The 16,468-nt window shown below is 58.1% G+C and overlaps 2 protein-coding genes across 3 annotated transcripts in view; both read right to left on the bottom strand.

Annotated features, from left to right (window-relative positions):
- Nucleotides 1–1,795: 1,795 nt before the first annotated feature.
- MRPL38 (mitochondrial ribosomal protein L38) lies at nucleotides 1,796–7,583 on the bottom strand. Of its 2 annotated transcripts, XM_040640205.1 has the most exons (9): nucleotides 7,425–7,583; nucleotides 7,139–7,318; nucleotides 4,872–5,006; nucleotides 4,585–4,793; nucleotides 3,994–4,066; nucleotides 3,868–3,913; nucleotides 2,733–2,891; nucleotides 2,355–2,491; nucleotides 1,796–2,157 (listed from the first exon to the last, which is right to left on the bottom strand). In XM_040640205.1, the coding sequence occupies exons 1-9, from the start codon at nucleotides 7,489–7,491 to the stop codon at nucleotides 2,021–2,023; spliced, it is 1,143 nt and encodes a 380-aa protein (XP_040496139.1). In that variant the 5' UTR covers nucleotides 7,492–7,583; the 3' UTR covers nucleotides 1,796–2,020. The 2 variants fall into 2 exon arrangements, with proteins under 2 accessions (XP_040496139.1, XP_040496140.1); XM_040640206.1 differs by lacking the exon at nucleotides 2,733–2,891.
- Nucleotides 7,584–9,499: 1,916 nt separating this feature from the next.
- Nucleotides 9,500–16,468, bottom strand: part of FBF1 (Fas binding factor 1) — a 20,696-nt gene continuing 13,727 nt past the window's right edge. Inside the window, exons 17-29 of the mRNA XM_040640204.1 lie at nucleotides 16,273–16,428; nucleotides 16,048–16,148; nucleotides 15,714–15,920; nucleotides 14,886–14,993; nucleotides 14,661–14,800; nucleotides 14,455–14,573; nucleotides 13,493–13,615; nucleotides 13,222–13,407; nucleotides 12,614–12,790; nucleotides 12,398–12,535; nucleotides 12,191–12,308; nucleotides 11,383–11,492; nucleotides 9,500–10,743 (exon numbers count right to left, since the gene is read on the bottom strand). Coding sequence (XP_040496138.1) covers nucleotides 10,660–10,743; nucleotides 11,383–11,492; nucleotides 12,191–12,308; nucleotides 12,398–12,535; nucleotides 12,614–12,790; nucleotides 13,222–13,407; nucleotides 13,493–13,615; nucleotides 14,455–14,573; nucleotides 14,661–14,800; nucleotides 14,886–14,993; nucleotides 15,714–15,920; nucleotides 16,048–16,148; nucleotides 16,273–16,428 — 1,767 coding nt within the window. The 3' untranslated portion in view covers nucleotides 9,500–10,659. The remainder of the gene's footprint in view (nucleotides 10,744–11,382; nucleotides 11,493–12,190; nucleotides 12,309–12,397; nucleotides 12,536–12,613; nucleotides 12,791–13,221; nucleotides 13,408–13,492; nucleotides 13,616–14,454; nucleotides 14,574–14,660; nucleotides 14,801–14,885; nucleotides 14,994–15,713; nucleotides 15,921–16,047; nucleotides 16,149–16,272; nucleotides 16,429–16,468) is intronic.

Raw genomic sequence — 16,468 nt, 5'->3', positions numbered from 1 at the left:
GGCGGCGGCGGCGGCGGCGGCGGCGGCGGCGGCGGCGGCGGCGGCGGCGCAGGAGGGCGGTACCTCCGAAAATGGGCGGTGCGGGGCGCGGCTCGGGGGCGGGGCCTACAGGAATGGGCGGGGCGGTGAGGGGCGGGCCCTCCGGGGGTGCGGGCGGTGAGGCGCGGGGCGGGGGCGAGGCCTCCGAGAGAGGGTGGGAGGTACGAGGCGCGGTGGGGACGGGGAGGAGCGAGTGCCGGGCTAGCTGTAGCAGAGCGGGTCTTGCCTCCCCCACCAAGAGTACGTGGGCCCTCGCTGCTCCCACCTTCTCCCCCCTGAGCAGGCTCCGAGCCACCCTTGCTGCCAAACGCCGCCCCAGGATGGGAGTTGGGGTCTGGTTCTCGGTGGTCCCACCCAGGGAGTTCCGTACCTTTTCCCCAAACCCTCGTTAAGCAGCTCCTGTGTAGGGGAGCGGCCCCCCGCCTCCAGGGTGCAGAACCTTTGGGAAACCCGTTGGGCCTCGGAGCCTCTTCCTGGCTGAGGGCCCCCGCGGAACCCCTTCTGGGCCCCTCATCTGTAAACCTGGACAACAGCAGCTATTTCCCAGCAGTTTTGGTGATTAAATGAGACTGCACGAGGTTGCGCCGGTCAGTAAGAGCACTGGGCACACAGCTCATGCTCCTTATAGGATCTCCTGCCAGAAGATTCTCTGCTGCCCTTTTCCTTGAGCTGTTTCAGGCATTTGCCAGATTGGGGTGTCTCCTTTCTCTAAGCTACGCCAAATTTTGGTGCTTTTAAAGTAAACAGTGAGGTGGAAATTTCTGGTCACCAACACAGAGACCAATCGACAGTGTTTTTTTTCATAACCCCACTTTAGTGGAAACCCAAAGCAACGATTCAACTGCTTTTCGAATCCACTCTCCGTGTGCGCCCCCTGCTGGGCAGTTCCTTGTTTGCAGGTGGGAGCTCTTCGTGAAACTCTTTTTTTTTTTTTTTTTTTAAGATTTTATTTATTTATTTGAAAGAGAGAGCAGAGAGAGAGAGCACACAAGGGGCGGGGAAGTGTCAGAGGGAGAGGGAAAAGCAGACTCCCCGCAAAGCAGGGAGCCCAATGCAGGGCTTGATCCCAGGACCCCAGGATCATGACCTGAGCCAAAGGCAGACACAACCAACTGAGCCACGCAGGTACCCCTGGAACCTCACTTTTTATAGAGGATTAGCAGAGGGGAAGGGTCCTTACTCTAACCCACCTGCCATGGGCCAGTGTGCTGGCCAAAGTGAGTTGATGGAGGGTTAGTTCTCCTTGTTTTTCTAACCAACCTGGCCTAATTTTGAGACAGAGTACCCTCTCACTGCAATGCAACATTCGGTCTTCTTTGTTGTAATAATACGGGAAGCTCCTCTTCCTGGGAGAGGAAGGTCTTCTCTTGACTGGCTACACAGAGACGAGAAATAATACTCTAACCACCCAGCAAGGGTAGAGGGGCTTCCTGGGCCCAGAGGTCTCAGACCTGCTTCTCATTCAGAGCACCCCAGCCCATTGCCAGGAGCCTGCCACCAACCATGCTGTGAATATCCAGCAAGGGGCCAATGCTCAGAGCTGGCAACGCTCTTTCAAGAGATCTATGCAAGCAGCCAAGTCCCACTGCCTTTCTTCTGGACCCGTCTCGACACTTGATCTCAGGGCCCGACACCCTTCAGAGGCAGAGTGGAGGGGGTCACCTCCCGAGGCAGAAGGCAGTTCTCTTTCCATCCATGAAGGATTACAGATCCATCGTGGGGTTGGAGCGCTCCCAGAACACAGACCCAGACCAGCTACAGCAAAAATCATCTTTATTCACATCTTCTACCCCTGCCACCACCCTCAGAGAGCTCTTTTCATTCTCAAACCCTGGGCTTGCTGGGAGGACCACAAAGGGACTGCCTCAGGCAGGGCCTAGAAGCCCACAGCCCGGACCAGTGGAGCTGTGTCTTTATTGCTCCTGCTGGTGGAGCCTGAGAGGCCCGGTTCACTTTCTGAGGTGGGTAGCACTCTGGCCACTTAGTAGATGCCATAGGTGGGTTCGTGACTGTCCCTGTACCGGTCCAGGTAGCGCAGGGGCTGCCGGTGGGGGAAGCGCTTCTGCTTGGGGTGGTAAGAGGGTGGCCGCACAAATTCAAACACGGGCTCCTGCATGTCTGCAGGAAGAGGGGGTATGGGTGTGGACTGATGCTGGACTGAGCCCCCTTTCCCTCATCTGTTAGCCTGGGACTGCCTAGCCAGCCCACCCAAGAGTGGCATGCCTCCCAGTGGCACTTCTCCCTGGTAGGTCAGAAGAGGTCTGTGAGCTCGGGCCAGCCGCCCCTGCCCTGCCCCCAGCCCACTCTGGCCTTACCCAGAAGCTGGTGGAAGATGTGGGTGACCGAATCATCCCAGCGGCACTGGAAAAAGGCCAGGCCAGCTGGTGTCATGGCTTCCTGGTGCTTCTTGTAGAAATCAAAAGTGTGGAAGGTCCGCTGGGCAAGCTGGTAGCTATAAGAAGATGGGGAGCACTTAAGAGCAGGGAATAGGGCATCAGAGCCCCACACCCCTCCTCTAGCCCCACAAGCAATCCTGAGAAGCCGCTTAGGATCTACCTAGCACAACTACCTTCCTGCCCATCTCAAGCCTAAGTTGAGACAGGAGAACTGAGCAGGACAGAACATTCCGGGGAATGTGGCATAAGAGGGGAGAGGGAATGTGTATGGGGGGTGGGGGGTGGGGCGCAGATTACCAGGGTGAGGGCCGGGTGTCCCCAGAGAAGTCAATCGGCTTATCCTGCTTGAAGAGCAGGAAGGCAAAGCGGTGGAAGCCAGAGCCTCGGGCAGGGAATGGGGGCAGGTAGGGACAAGTCTCCTGTCCTTCAGCCACGCTGTTGCCTGGGATGTTGGTTCTGGCGGGAGGAAGAGTATCCATGAATTATCAAGGAAGGCGGCAGCGGCAGCACTGCCATCTGCATACTCCCTAGAGAGGGATGCATCCCCTGGGAGGACACACCCTAAAATGGTCTTCATCCAACAGTTACGCAGGAGGCACCCCTCTGCAAACCCTCGGACAGGAGGGGCTCAGAGGCTGGGGAAGGGAACAGGAGGGGCTCAGAGGCTGGGGGCAGGGGTCCTAGAGATGGTCAGGGAGAAAGTGATGTCTAGCAGCCCATTTACTAGGCCGTGGGGAGTCGGCGGAGCCACCATGGCCATTCAGGCTAGAGAGCCACACCACCTCTGGGCTGCATCTGGTTCCTGAAGGCCGTAGGGTTTGTCAGGGAGCGTTTGCCCAACCCGACACCAGGATGGCCACTGTACCTGCCCCACATAGAACTCCCCAGAAGGTCCTGCTGCACAGACTGGTAACTGCAGCTGACTAAAGATCTAAAGATGATAGAAACCAGCCTCCCAGTCACTAGCCCCAATGATCCAGAAGTCCTACAGCTGGGGTCAGCTGCCTGACCTCTGCCACCCTGGCGCCACAGCCCAAGGCCACTGAGAAAACAAATGCAGCACAGCTTGGGCAGTCACAGCTGCCAGAGGCCTCTCACCATCCTTTTCCCATCTGACTGTCACAGAGCCCCTCAGCGTGGCTAAGGCATGGGGTGGCATCAACCTAGATTTACAGATGAGGAAATGAGTTCAGGGAGACCAAGAGGCCTGTGGGAACAGCCAAGGCCTACTGCCTGCTTTTTCTTCTGGACCTGTCTTCAGCCAGTGGATCACAGAGCTCTTGACAGCATCAGGAAGCAGAGGTGAGGGGCCACTCCCCGGGGTGGGAGGTTAATAATCCAAAGTTCACAGTGAATCCACGGTGGAGTTCTTTCCAGGATACCAGGGCCTCCTCACATGCCTCTGACCCTTTCCCCCAGCCCAGGTACTCACACCAGCCAGTGGACGTATTCAGCATCCGGCTCCAGCAGGTGTCCATCTGCACACAAACAGACCCCACTAACTGCCGGCCCCGCTGCCCTTCCCGCCGGGCCCCGCCCCAGCTCCCCAGACACCTACCCAAGTTGGTGAGCAGCAGTGTCCACATGGAGCCCTTGTCTGCCTCATAGGTCACCTCTGGGGCCTGCGCAGCCTGGTGGGGAGACAACAGGGAAGGTGTCACCCCCAGGTAAACAGACCTTCTGGCGGGCAGGAGTCTGAGGGAGCTTTGGAGAAGGGAGAGCCCACTCTGATCCAAATGTGCTTGACGGTCCTTTGAGGGGCAGGTCAGCAAAGAGAAGCTTATAGAAGGAACCCTGCAGAGGTGCCTGGCCAGCTCGCTATCTGAACCACAAGGTGGCCCTCACATCAATGGACGGGCTAGGAGGACTCTGATGACAGGGGCTAGTGGCAGGAGTATGTCAAGATGGAGCTTCTTTTTCTTTCATCTTATAGTCCTTCCTTTGTAATTACCATGGTGTTGTTTACCAGGAAACCAAAAGGGGGAGATGGAGAACGAACCCCAAACCAGCCTACACAGGTACCATGCTTACGCCCTTAACCACCATAAAAACCACCTCTGTAAGAGCTTTCAAAAAGGAGCTGTGTGTGGTCCCGTGGTGGAGTGTGTCTGTACATGCAGTGCGGGGAGGGGCACAAGTGAGCAGTTACCTCCGTTGGAGTGACCTCATTGCCGTGGTACACGGGCACCAAGTCATCGTCACCCACAGCATAGGCCACATGCAGGGGGACTCGGGGCACGAAGGTGGCGCCACGGAACAGGTCTCGATAGAGGCCATAGTACTCAGCCAGGCGCTGCTTGTGGTAGGGGCCACAGGTCTTCTCCCACTCGGCCCGCACAGCCTCCAGCGGGATGCGTGCTGGTAAGGAATGATGCCGGTTAGGATGCAGGGTGGGGGCAGGGACATGGGGGGGGGGGCTCCCCTGAGAGGGCTTACCTGTGCGGAGGCGGGCAGCTCGCTCCTCCTCTGAGTTGGCACGCAGCTCCCGGAGGACACGTTTTCGCTCCAGCAGCTGGTGGGCCCGGCAGACCTTGGGTGGTGGCAGCCCAATGTCAATCTTGTCTTTGGGATCTGGGGAGGGAAGATATGTTGGAGAAAGTGGGATCAAGCTGCCAGTCCCTACCTAGTCCTCTCACTTGCCCAAGTTCTGCTGGTAAAGCTTACCCTTTAATTCACAAAACTAAACCCTACTGTGCAGTCTGCTTCACAAACCCAGACAGGGTCCAACTGTTAAGCAAACTGGATTCGACTTGAGATTGCATTTTCTGATCCCTAAACCAAGTCACACCGTCTAGGTCAAATACAGGTGGATAGACGATCATCTCAATTATGGTTGGGATGACCTTCAAGCCTGTTCACACCTGGCCATGGACATCCATGTGAGTCCTTGGTAGAATTAGCTGAAGCTATAAAGACTTAAAAGAAGCATTTCTCATACTTTAATGGACTCACCATACAAGTCACCTGGGAAATTTGTTAAAATTCAGATTCTGAATCAGCAGGTCAGTGTGGGGCCTGAGATTCTGCATTCCTAACAAGCTCCTAGGTAATGCCTGTGCTGCTAGTCTCAGAACACACTTTGAGTAACAAGGCCCAGGAAGATTTTTGATCCAATACTTTTTCCATTTACATTAGACGCTAACAATAAGTAAGATGCGTTGAACCCTCATCAAAGATGCATTTGTCTAAAAAAAATCCAATGGACTGCAGCCTTTAATACAACAATTTCGTGACAGACACAGTTATTTTACACTGAGGAAACTGAAATTCAGGCAAGTCACTCTGAGACAGGGAAACTGAAGGACTCCATAAAAATACGCTTTTTGCTCCTTTTCCTGCTTCTTTTTTTAAGTAAACTCCATGCCCAACATGCGGCTTGAACTCACAACCCTGAAATCAAGAGGTGCATGTTCTGCCAACCGAGCCAGCCACACACCCCTTCCTGTTTCTGTTTTTGCTAGGACCCACAGCCCCACTTTACAGATGCCTCTTAATACCTCTTGTAAGAACAAGGAATTAATGATTTCTTTAGAAGAAATATCATCTAGGGGCGCCTGGGTGGCTCAGTCAGTTAAGGGTCTGAGGTCATGATCCTGGGGTCCTGGGCTCCCTGCTCAGCAAGAAGTCTGCTTCTCCCTCTCCCTTTGCCCCTCTCCTCTGCTTATGCTCTCTCTCAAATAAATAAATAAAGTCTTAAAAAAAAAAAAAAAGAACAGATAACATCTAAGGAAGGACCAGGTGAGAATGACCGCACAAAGCCACAGTATGTGTGTTCCAGACCACCAGCTCCAGACATCTCAATGCCAAGACACCCTGGCTCCAAGGAATAACACTTGCGCCCTTATCTTTGTTCTAACTGGTTCCTGGATGCCTGAGAGGTCATGTGCACCAGACCACAATCCTCAAGAAAAAAACCCCAAGCCCCAAGCAAAGAGGAGACTCCCTCCTTTCCGAATCTCCCAAACACACTGTCTGTACCTGCACTCTTTCTATACCTTCCATAAACTCTGCTTTCACCTTCTGCTGGCTCAAGTTTGATTTTTATCCTGCGTGCATCAAGGATCCTTCTCTAGGTCCCTGGACCTGGCCTGCCAGCATCAACTCCTAAGAAGCTGACTTGGGTTTAAATCAGTAATGTGGATTCTATCCCTGTGTCTTCAACCATCATAAAACTGCCTCCCTAAATGCTTTCCAAAAGGATGTACACAGGAAGTAGGTCGCTCAAGGGCAGGATCCCCGGGTCACTTTGCCTAGAGCTTTCAATCTCATTCAGGAAAGAGCTGCACACCTATGTGCCAAGCACTACGCGGGTGCAAGGATCAAATAGCGGTCAAGGCAGGCAAGATCCCAGTCCTTAGGGATCCCACTCCAGGGAGAGGGCCAGTGAAAAGAAAGTCAGGATAGGGTGTGGCCAGGGCTACACACGGGATTTTAGGAGCACAAATGGACTTTCTAACACGGAATGGGAGGGTGGGGAGAAGTCTGGAAAGGATTTTAGGAGTATAAGATGGAACTCTTAACAGCGGGGGAAGGGAATTTTCCAAGTAGAAGAACCAAAGGTGTGAAAAATCCTGGTGGGACTAAACGGCCCACGGTGCGCACGTGGGCGCTGACAGGCCCCCTCCGCTAGTGCTCGGGGAGGAAGCCGGCTGCCCCCCCGCCCCCTGGTCGCGAGGCCGGGGCCCACAGCGCCCGCTCCGGACCTGACTCCTCCACGAAGTGCTCCCGGTAGGTCCGCCACCAGTGCGGTTTCCGCGCCTCCTGCTCCGCCCGGCGCCGGTAGCGGTCGAAGCTGCGGTATTTCTCCAGCCGCTCCAGGTTGGTCACATCGATGTCCTCGTTGGGCATCGGCCCCAGAGGGGCGGTTCGGCGGCCGAGGGTGGCTGCGGGCAGACAGCGGGACGTGAGGCCAGGGGCAGACGCTGTCTCGAGCCCCCGGGCTCGGGCTATACGGGGACCTCCAAGAGCCCCCCACCTCAGAACCCTCACCAGAGGTGCTGAAGCCCCGCCACCTCCGACTTCCATACAGCGTAGCTCGCCACCAGGGCGCCGCCATCTTTCCCACCCGCAGAGGTGGCCGGAGCAGCGCCTGAGCGCCCCGCCAAGCCCCGCCCCCGGGCTCGCGTCCTGCGAGCCACGCCCCCACCCGGGCTCCAGATCCCTCCTTCCTGGGAGGCACGAGCTGCTTCCTCCCGTCGGGCGGGGGCGGCGGTCTCCGGAAGTGCCCGGTGGCCGGCGGCGGAGCTGTGGGCGGTCGGGCCCCTGGCCGCTGTCGACCACCAGGAGGCGGCATACACCGCGGCCTGCCCCTCTGCAGCGGACACCGAGGATCTCGGGGCACAGCGGCAAGCGGCATGCTAGCCGATGACCCCCGCTGGCTTGGTTTTCTCCGACAGTCCTTACTTTTAAGAAACACTTGTTCTCTCACGGTCCTAGAACGCTCCAAGAATGGGCTCACTTGGAATTTAACTGTTTGAAAGGCGTAGCACGGATTCCCACATGTATCAACTAGAGGCAAATAACAAACACGGATGAGTCCTGAAGTGGAAGTAATGTGCCGCCACCCCCCCCCCCGCCCCCAGCCCTGGGAAAAGGACCAGCAGGTACACAGCTGTGTGGCCCTCTGCTGTCTGTGACCTGGGGTAAAAGTTGATGGAAGGGGAGAAGCAAGCTGCCTCCGCACCTTAATGCCAGGGGCAGTGATACGGAGCAGTTACAGGCACTGAGTAAAGTATTACAACCCAAGGGCAGTGGAGCATCTCTACGTGGCTGTTTCAAGTGACAGCACCCAGTTGCCCAAGCCAGAAACCTGGGGATCCTTCACACGTCTTCCTTCCTGACCCTCCAAGTCAGGCATCAGGTCCAGTGGGGTCACTTTTTCATGATCCCTCACTGCCACACCAGGTAGTGCTGTCCTCAGTCTCCCCCGCACCACTGCAAGCAGTCTCCAAGCCCGTCCCCTCCAGTGTGTTCACTCCACAGCCACCGTGCAGTTTCTAAAGCGCAAATATAGGGCACCTGGGTGGCTCTCGGTTGGGCATTTGCCTTCAGCTTAGGTTATGATCTGAGGGTCCTTGAATGGAGCCCATCATCCGGGTCACTGCTCAGCAGGATGTCTGCTTCTCCCTCTCCCTTTGCCCCTCCCCCCAGTTCATGCTCTCTCTCTAATAAATAAAACTTTTTTAAAAAAAGATTTTATTTATTTGACAGAGAGAGACAGTCAGCGAGAGAGGGAACACAAGCAGGGGGAGTGGGAGAGGAAGAAGCAGGCTCCCAGCAGAGGAATGCCTAGATCATGCCCTGAGCCGAAGGCAGATGCTTAACGACTGAGCCCACCCAGGCACCCCTAAATAAATAAAATCTTAAAAAAAAAAGGACAAATGTAGTCTCACAATTTAAAACAGTGAGTACGTACCCACTGCCCTGAAGATAAACGAGGCCATACAGACCTGCTTCCTCATTCTACACTCATTTCTCTTTGTCTTGAAGGCCAAGCTCGCCCCTGTGGGTCTCCCTGCTGGGTGATTCCGTCTGTCAGGGGACTAAGTCAATGCCAGCTGCTCCCAGGCTGTGCCCGTGCTTACAGCCCTGCAGCTCTTCACACAGGTGGCAACTCGTTTAGGTGTCTGTGGAGAGAAGGACCGAGTTCCAAGCTTCATGAGGTTTCTAATGGGACACCGATGCTTCCCTCCTCAGTGCAGGCACGAACCCGAGCAGCAGCCTGGAGAGCTCGTACTCCACAACAGCACTGTGCAGCACGCTCTTCTAGGAGTCAGTGGAATGAGGTGGCTGAGACCCCGGGGCTTTGGAATCTGCCCAAGGAGAAGGCTCTGCTATTTGCTGTCACCTTGGGCAGATAATTTAATCTCCCTGAGCCCCTGTCCCTTCCTGTGTGAGGTAGGGCTGATCGGCACACTCTTCTCCTCGTCGTGAGGCAGCCAGTGAATGTATAGATTCAGGAAGGTGCCAGTGCCAGCCAGCTTTATGGCAAGGAACAGTGCTACAGAGGGAACACTTCTAAGAACGAAGTATAAACTCCCAGGAGTCATGGCAAATTCTAACAATCCAGTCATAAAGAATAGAGCAATTTAATGGGTCCAAGATGAAGGCTGGAAATTGCTGGTAAATGAAGATCCTTCTGAAGGCTGTTCTGATACCCCTTCACCCTTTGTCCTCCAGTGGAAGGTAGCCAGTCACTGGCTGAGGGAAGCCGCTTCAGGAGTGACCGTGGTTATGTTAGTGGTGTCTATCCCTCCTCGGATCTGCTGGGACCACTGCTAAGCTGCTACCCCCATTCTGGCGCCCCTGCAGGGAGAAGGGCAAAGGCGCCCTCCCAGGGCCGGCAGCCTGGGTAAGGCCCTGTGGGGGTCCCCGGCGCTCTCTACCCTCCCAGCTGTGGCAGGGGCCCCGCTCCCTTGTCTTCGCTCCCACCTGTGCTGGTTTGGTAGCAGGTGAACAGGACAGAGAGGCCTCTCTCCCACCTGTGGTGGTTTGGTAGCAGGTGAACAGGACAGAGAGGCCTCTCTACGGGTCCCTCACCATACCCCACTGTCACGCCCAGTCCTGCCTCTGGGAAGCCCTAATTATAAGAAGGGACAGCGTTCGTCAGTGACTCAGGCAGCTGGGAACGAGGCAGGGACTTTGTGCCAGCCAACCTGAGAGCACATCAAGACTTCGAGGTAAAACCTGGCTGGGCACAGCACCTTCCCTGCCCCCTCAACACCGCCCACCTCCGCGGTCGGGAGGACAGAAGGCGCTTCGAAACACGTGCTCTGACTCTATGGCCCAGTTAGGGAGGAGAGCCCGCACTGTCTCTGTTGGCCTCTCAGACAGGGAGGGCAGGAGGCTGCCCGTGGCATCTCTCAAGAAGACTCCCCTGCCTCAGAAGAGGCCCAGGTGACACTAGCCCCCAACCATCTGCCTGCTGAGGAGGGGAGGGGTCCACAGAGCCCAGTGAGCCCTTGGATCTGAGCTGGAAGTCTGGGGGAGAAGAACCGAGGCTGTGGCTGGCAGGGTCGTGGGCTGAGACACCCTCGGCATCACATCTCCCCAGAGGCCACTGTTCCCCAAGCCCCAGAGGCTGGAGCATGCAGAGAGAATGTGCTCACACCCTGTCCCGAGGAGGAGCTGTAATCAGGCCCTGGGCACTCCGGCCTCGGAGCCGGAGCCGGCAGCCAGGGGGGCGGTGGGACAGACTTCCAGGGCTGGAGGCCTCTGGCGCCCTTCAGGTTGAATGGGATGTCATATTGTAGGAGGCTTTCTTCAGGGTTTCCAGAAAGAACTGTTCATTCTCCAAGAAGTCACGGTCCTGAAAGGCAGAGCTGGGTGAGCAGTCCCCGCCCTGGCTCCCTCCTATAACCACTCTGAACAGGGACGCTGGCTCACAGGTGAGCTGAGAGCAAGGTGGAGCCAGTCCTCACTCGGCGGCCCTCTCTCCACTTAACTCCCTGGCTCTGGGATGCGGCAGGGGCGGTGGGGGCACGGAAGTGAGACCGAGCAGGTCTCAGTCATGGAGAGGCCCCTTGTCGGCACATGACTTCACCTCAGTACGCCTGTCTCTAAACCGAGGATAATAATAACATTACCTGCCTGTAGGGCTGGGGGGGTGGGGAGAGCCTCGCACTGCACATACAGCTTTCAGCACGGAGCCTGGCACGCAGGAAACGCTCCATAAGTGAGAGCTCCTATTGTTCCGATCACAGGGTTACCGTGAGGTTCAGCTAAGATGATGGACGCAAGCTGCGTCCCACAGAACCAGGCCCGGAGGACGCGTCTCAGAGATGCTCAGTGGGCACTGTGCACTATTTTTCGGGGGTAGGGGGTGCTTGGCCCTCCTTGGGGCCAGGGTATGTTCCTTCCTGCCTCCCACCAGTGTGAACAGAGGAGCCCTGGGCCCGGGGGGAGTGAGTGGCTCAGGCCGGGGCCGCCTTCCGCTCGGGACACTCACCTGCTCAGCCGTGTGCTTCAGCAGCACCAGCCTGGCGTGCAGGTGCGAGGCGCCCAGGCCGGTGGGCGGCTGGCCGCGCTGGGGCGTGCTGGGTGCAGGGGCCACAATGGCTGAAAAGGTCGAGGAGGAGGTCAGGGGCTGTGGCATAGGGGGGACAGCAGAACAGCCACAGCTCGATCCCTGGGGCCCTTCCCCACTGTGGGTGGGAGCAACCGGGCCAACCTTCTGGGCGCTGCCACTGACTCTCAGAAGCCTTTGAAAATGCTCATGGGACCTAACCTGGCAAGTTCAATTCTGGGAATTTATTCATAGGAAATAATCAGGCAAAGGTGCAGAGATGTATATACAAACACATCCACTGAGATGTTTCTTAGTGACAAAAACCACTCAGTAGGGAATCAATAAAAACATGGAACATAATGGACAATGCTGATTAAGAATTATGGTTAAATGTTTAATTACTGATAGGAAATCACGTTCCATATGTATGTTTCCGAATGAAAGAAATCAAGGTAGAAAACAATTGAGATGATCTCAATTTTTTTTTTTTTAAACACACGCACAGTGTAGAATGCTAGACACCAAAATGTTAAAGGTGCTTCTCTCTTGAGAGTGAGGTTGAGGGTAACCTTTTACAAAGCAGCTTTCCTCTTATCTCTTAGTTTTCCCTACCGCACACATTGCTTGCATGACAAGGGACTAGCAACGGACTTTAACCCGCCCCTAACTACAGTGGAGGGAAGCGTTGCTGGCGCTGCCCCCCAGCGCTCCCGCTCAGCCCAGGTCGTGTCCTTTGGAAGCTACTCACCACTCAGGCTGGCGGCTGCTGGCCCCTGGGTCATGGGGAGCAGGGCCACGGGGCTGGAGGGCAGGTCCTGTGGGACGTGGCCCAGCCGCAGCCTCTGCTGGGCCAGACTCAGATGCTCCTGTGCCCAGCCCCAGAGAGAAGGACATGGCTGTGAGGGTGGGAGATTGGGGGGGTTGCGGGCGCGACCGGAGCGGGGCGGAGCCTTGCCTGCTGCACGCGCTGCTCCTGCTCCCGGAGCCGCTCCTGCTGCCGCTGTACCAGCTGCAGCCTAGCCTGCTGCTCCTGCTGCACCTGCCAGGCCTCGCGCAGCGCCCGCTGCCCCTCCTCGAACTTCTCGGAGGCCACCTGCGGGGAGGCCGGGGGTCAGCGGGGCGGGCTGCGTGGGTGCCCAGCCACGCCCCCCGGAGCCCAGCTGCCGGTCACCTGGCTCATGCTCTCCACCTCCTGGGCACGGAGCCTGGTGCGCAGGGCAGCGGCGCTGACCCTCTCCTTCTCCAGCTGCAGCTCCTGTCGCTCCCGCTCCAGGGCCTCCCTCTCGGCCGCCAGCTGCTCCTCCTTGGCTCGGAGCTCACTGGCCCTGATCTTTAGCTCGGCTTGCTCCTGGAGACGGCAAGGCCTTGGCTGCATTCCCCCCCTCTGGAGCAAACTACCCCCCCCCTTGTTTCCATGGCTCCGACCCACCCTGACTCTGGGGGAGGCAGGAGGGCAAGGGGTCCAAGGATCCGTCAGAGGCCTGGGGCCAAGCCTCAGGGCTGCCCCTCACCCTGGGGCTCAACTTTTCTGAACCCCAGCCTCCTCATTTCTCGAATAGTTAAGTCAGGGGGACGTGATGACGACTGAAGCAGAGAATGTGTATAAAGCACCTAGGTCAATCAAAGGAAGAGATTATTACGATTGTTATTTTCATGTCCACGTTCTTGCTGTCTCTAGGCTCTCTGCTAGCGGATGTACCCCGCTGGAGGAGTGAGGGCCGGGGAAGGAAACGGCAGGGTTGCTGAGCTCCGGGCTGCCCTGGAGGCCCCGGGCCCTACCTTGGCCAGGCTGACGAGGGTGCCCTCCCGCTGGCTGTCCATCTGCAGCGCCCTCTCTGCCTCGCGCTCGGCCCGCTCCTTACTCAGCTTCTGCTGTGCATAGAACTCGGCCCACTCGGCCGCGAGGCGCCGCCGCTCCTCCCCACACTTGTGCATGACGGACTTCTGCTCCTCCAGCAAGGCGCTCTGGGACAAGGGGGCCAGGCCACGGGGTGAGCATCCTTACACTTAGGGCAGGGGTCACAGCTGTACGTGGCGTGGCTGCACTCACCTTGGCCTTCTCCAGCTCCTCCCGCTCCATGGAGATCTGCTGGACCATGACCTTCCTCTGCTCTTCCAGAGCGCGCTGCGAGGACTCCGCCTTGGACTGCTCGGCAGTCACCCGCCATCGCTCCTGGGGGCCAGGTGAGGGCTGAGGACACGCGTTCCCTGGACACTCTGCCTGTCCCCTCCGCCCACCCATCAGGCCTGACTGCGCCCAGGGAGCTGTGCAACCCCCACCCACCTCTCCCACGCTATGTCACAAACACCTCCAGAGAGGTACGGAAGGAGAGGTGCCGAGCAGGGCTGCCGGGGCCTAGCCGCTGGAACGAACTGCACCAAGGCCTAGAGGCTCCGGAACGACCCAGAGGCACGGGGGCCACTCCACAGGGCCGAAGAACAGCCACAGCCCTGCTCCCCGAAATGCCAGCTGCTGCACTCTGCCTGCCTGTCTCCGTCCACAATGCAGTCAACTTGCCACGGTAGGTGGGACACGGTGTACGCCAGGGGACCAGGGCCATATGAGCAGAAGCTTAGGAACTTGACCGTGCCTGGCCCAAGACAGGGGCTTAAGAAAGGTACCAGATGAGAACTGAATACATATGGTTCACGACACAAACACACCTATATCTAATGTTGGTGAGTCTAGGGGCTATCTCTGGCTAGTGGGTAATTTTGATTTTCTTCTGTATTCCTAACTATATTTTAACTTTTTTAGTATAATGTATCATGTTAAAACCTGGCACAAAGAAAAGAAAAGGTATTTTTTTAGAGAATCAAGCTTGCTCTTCTATATAAAAGATATGCAGGGGTTCAAAAATGCGCCTCTTAGAGCTCAGGGGGCACAGGCTTCAGTGGACGGATGAACGTGATGGACCTGGGTGAGGTGGGCAGGAAGGGCAGGAAGGGGAGCGCTGGCAGCATCCCTGGGGTGCTGGGGACACAGGCCCTGCCAGTGGGAGGGCAGCCCACCTGCTCCAGCAGCCTGCTCTGCTCGTTCAGGCGCGCCTCCATCTTCCCAATGACCTCCTGGAGGTGGCTCCTCTCCTCCTCCATGTCCCGCCGCTGCTGGCCCAGCCTCTCCTGCAGTGCTGGGGGGCCACAGGGCGCTCAGCACCTGCCCGCCATCCCAGCGGGATCTGGGTGCGGGGGGGGACCTGTGGCCCACCCGGTGGTACCTCGGAGCTGCTGGTCGTGCTGCCGGAGCCCCAGCTCCCGCTCCTGGGTGGTGGTGAGGTGCGAGGCCTCCACGCGGGAGGACAGCTCGTGCAGGCTGCTGGAGAACTTCTCCATCTGCTCGATGATGCCGTTCAGGGACCTGGGGCAGGGGGCGGACTGGGTCAGCCCGGCCCCGGGCCCCAGCCCTGCCCCATGAGCGAGCAGGGCTCAGATGGCGCACCCACCGCGTGTGGGAGGTGGCGCTGGTGACCGCGTCAATTTCTTGGTCCTTCAGCACCTTCAGCCGCTGCAGCTGTTCCTCGTGGTCCTGGCGCATCTCCAGGATGGAGGCCCTGAGGGGGAGTGGGGGGCTGGGTGGTGAGCACGCGCGCCGAGCTGCACCAGAGGGCTCGGCAGTCAGTGCTCCTGGCATCTTTCCTCCTCGTACACGTCCTCCCCTGCTCCTCCAGGCACGGCCTCTGCCTCCTTCGCTCCTTATCCTTACATGTCTTGGGGCCTCAATGCCACATCCCCTCTAATGGGAGACTCCTTCTGTTACTTAGCAAAGGACACTTCATACAGGAGAAAAGATAGGCGTGTGGGTAGCCTTTCCTTGTCTGGCCAATCCAAGAAGTGTTGAAAACCCTGCTCTGCCCACATCAACCAGCTCCCTCATGTACCTTTTCTTAGTTTTGTTCTCATCTAGAAAGGCAACCGGATGGACACACCAGGCACAAGACTGCAAACCTCTTCCGGGGTCCATCTAGTCACCAGACTCGAGAGCACCAGCAGGCGAGGGGCTTGACCTGTGCTGAGCTAGGTCCTCGGGTTGCCTGCTGCTACCACGACCCCTCAGGCCCTGCAGGGACCCCTGACCCACCGCTGGAAAAGTGGTGGGCCCTCCACTCAAAGGGGGTGATGGGTCAGTGTGCCTGGCCTTGGTCCTCACGTGGAAGGGAAGGGGTCAAGCCTCAGCTGCTGAGCCACAGCTTGGGGTCTCCGGGGAATGGACTTCCTCTGGCCATCCTCGAAGCCAGCTCCCCCTGCCTGCCCACCCTGGGCCTTGTGCTCACCTCTGCAGCTCCCGGAGCCGCTCCATCTCCTGGTCCTTCTCTTGCATGGCGGCCGCCAAGCGCCGCTGGTACTGGGCTGCGAGCTCGGCGCGGGCCTGCTCGGCTTCTTGGCAGTGCGACAGATACCGGGCTGACAGCTCCTCGTGCTCCCTCCGCAGCCGCTCTTCCCTTTGCTGGTACGATGTTTCTAGCACCTTTACACGGCTTCTGCCAACAAAACACACAGCTGTGGGGCTCAGAGGGTGAGGGCGGACACTCAAAGAGCCTCTCGGAGCACGTCGGCTACGGCCGGCCCTGAGGCTTGGGAAGCCGGCGCAGGAGGAGCAGCGGGTACCTGTGAGCACTCTCGATGAGCTCCAGGTCGGCCTGGTGCCGCTGCTGCAAGCTCTCGAGCAACAGCTGGTGCTGGGCCCGCTCCAGCTCCAGCCTCCGCACCTGGAGATGGCAGGAGAGGGGGAGGTGGGCTCCCTGCGCCACCTGGGGAAGCCTTCCAGCCCTGGGAGGGAGACCTGCCCGTCACAGCCTTGCCCCCCCAGCCCAGGGCGCCTCTGTCCTTCACCTGGGCCTCCAGCTCTGCCAGCCGGGCCTGACTCTGCAGAAGGTCAGCCTGGAGCTCGGCAGGGCCGCTCTGCAGCTGCGCCTGTGCGGCCACGAGCTGCCGCTGGTATTCTGGGCCCGGCGACAGGCTCCGCGCCAGGGACTCCGGGAGCAGGGACTGTAGGGGAGGGTGGGAGATGGTTCGGGGGGGGGGGGGG

This window comes from Ursus maritimus, unplaced genomic scaffold (assembly GCF_017311325.1).
Source record: "Ursus maritimus isolate PB19 unplaced genomic scaffold, ASM1731132v1 scaffold_24, whole genome shotgun sequence".
NCBI classification, from domain to species: Eukaryota; Metazoa; Chordata; class Mammalia; order Carnivora; family Ursidae; genus Ursus; species Ursus maritimus.
The sequence above is the reverse complement of the archived record's forward strand: the minus strand, read 5'-3'. Positions and strand labels throughout refer to the sequence as shown.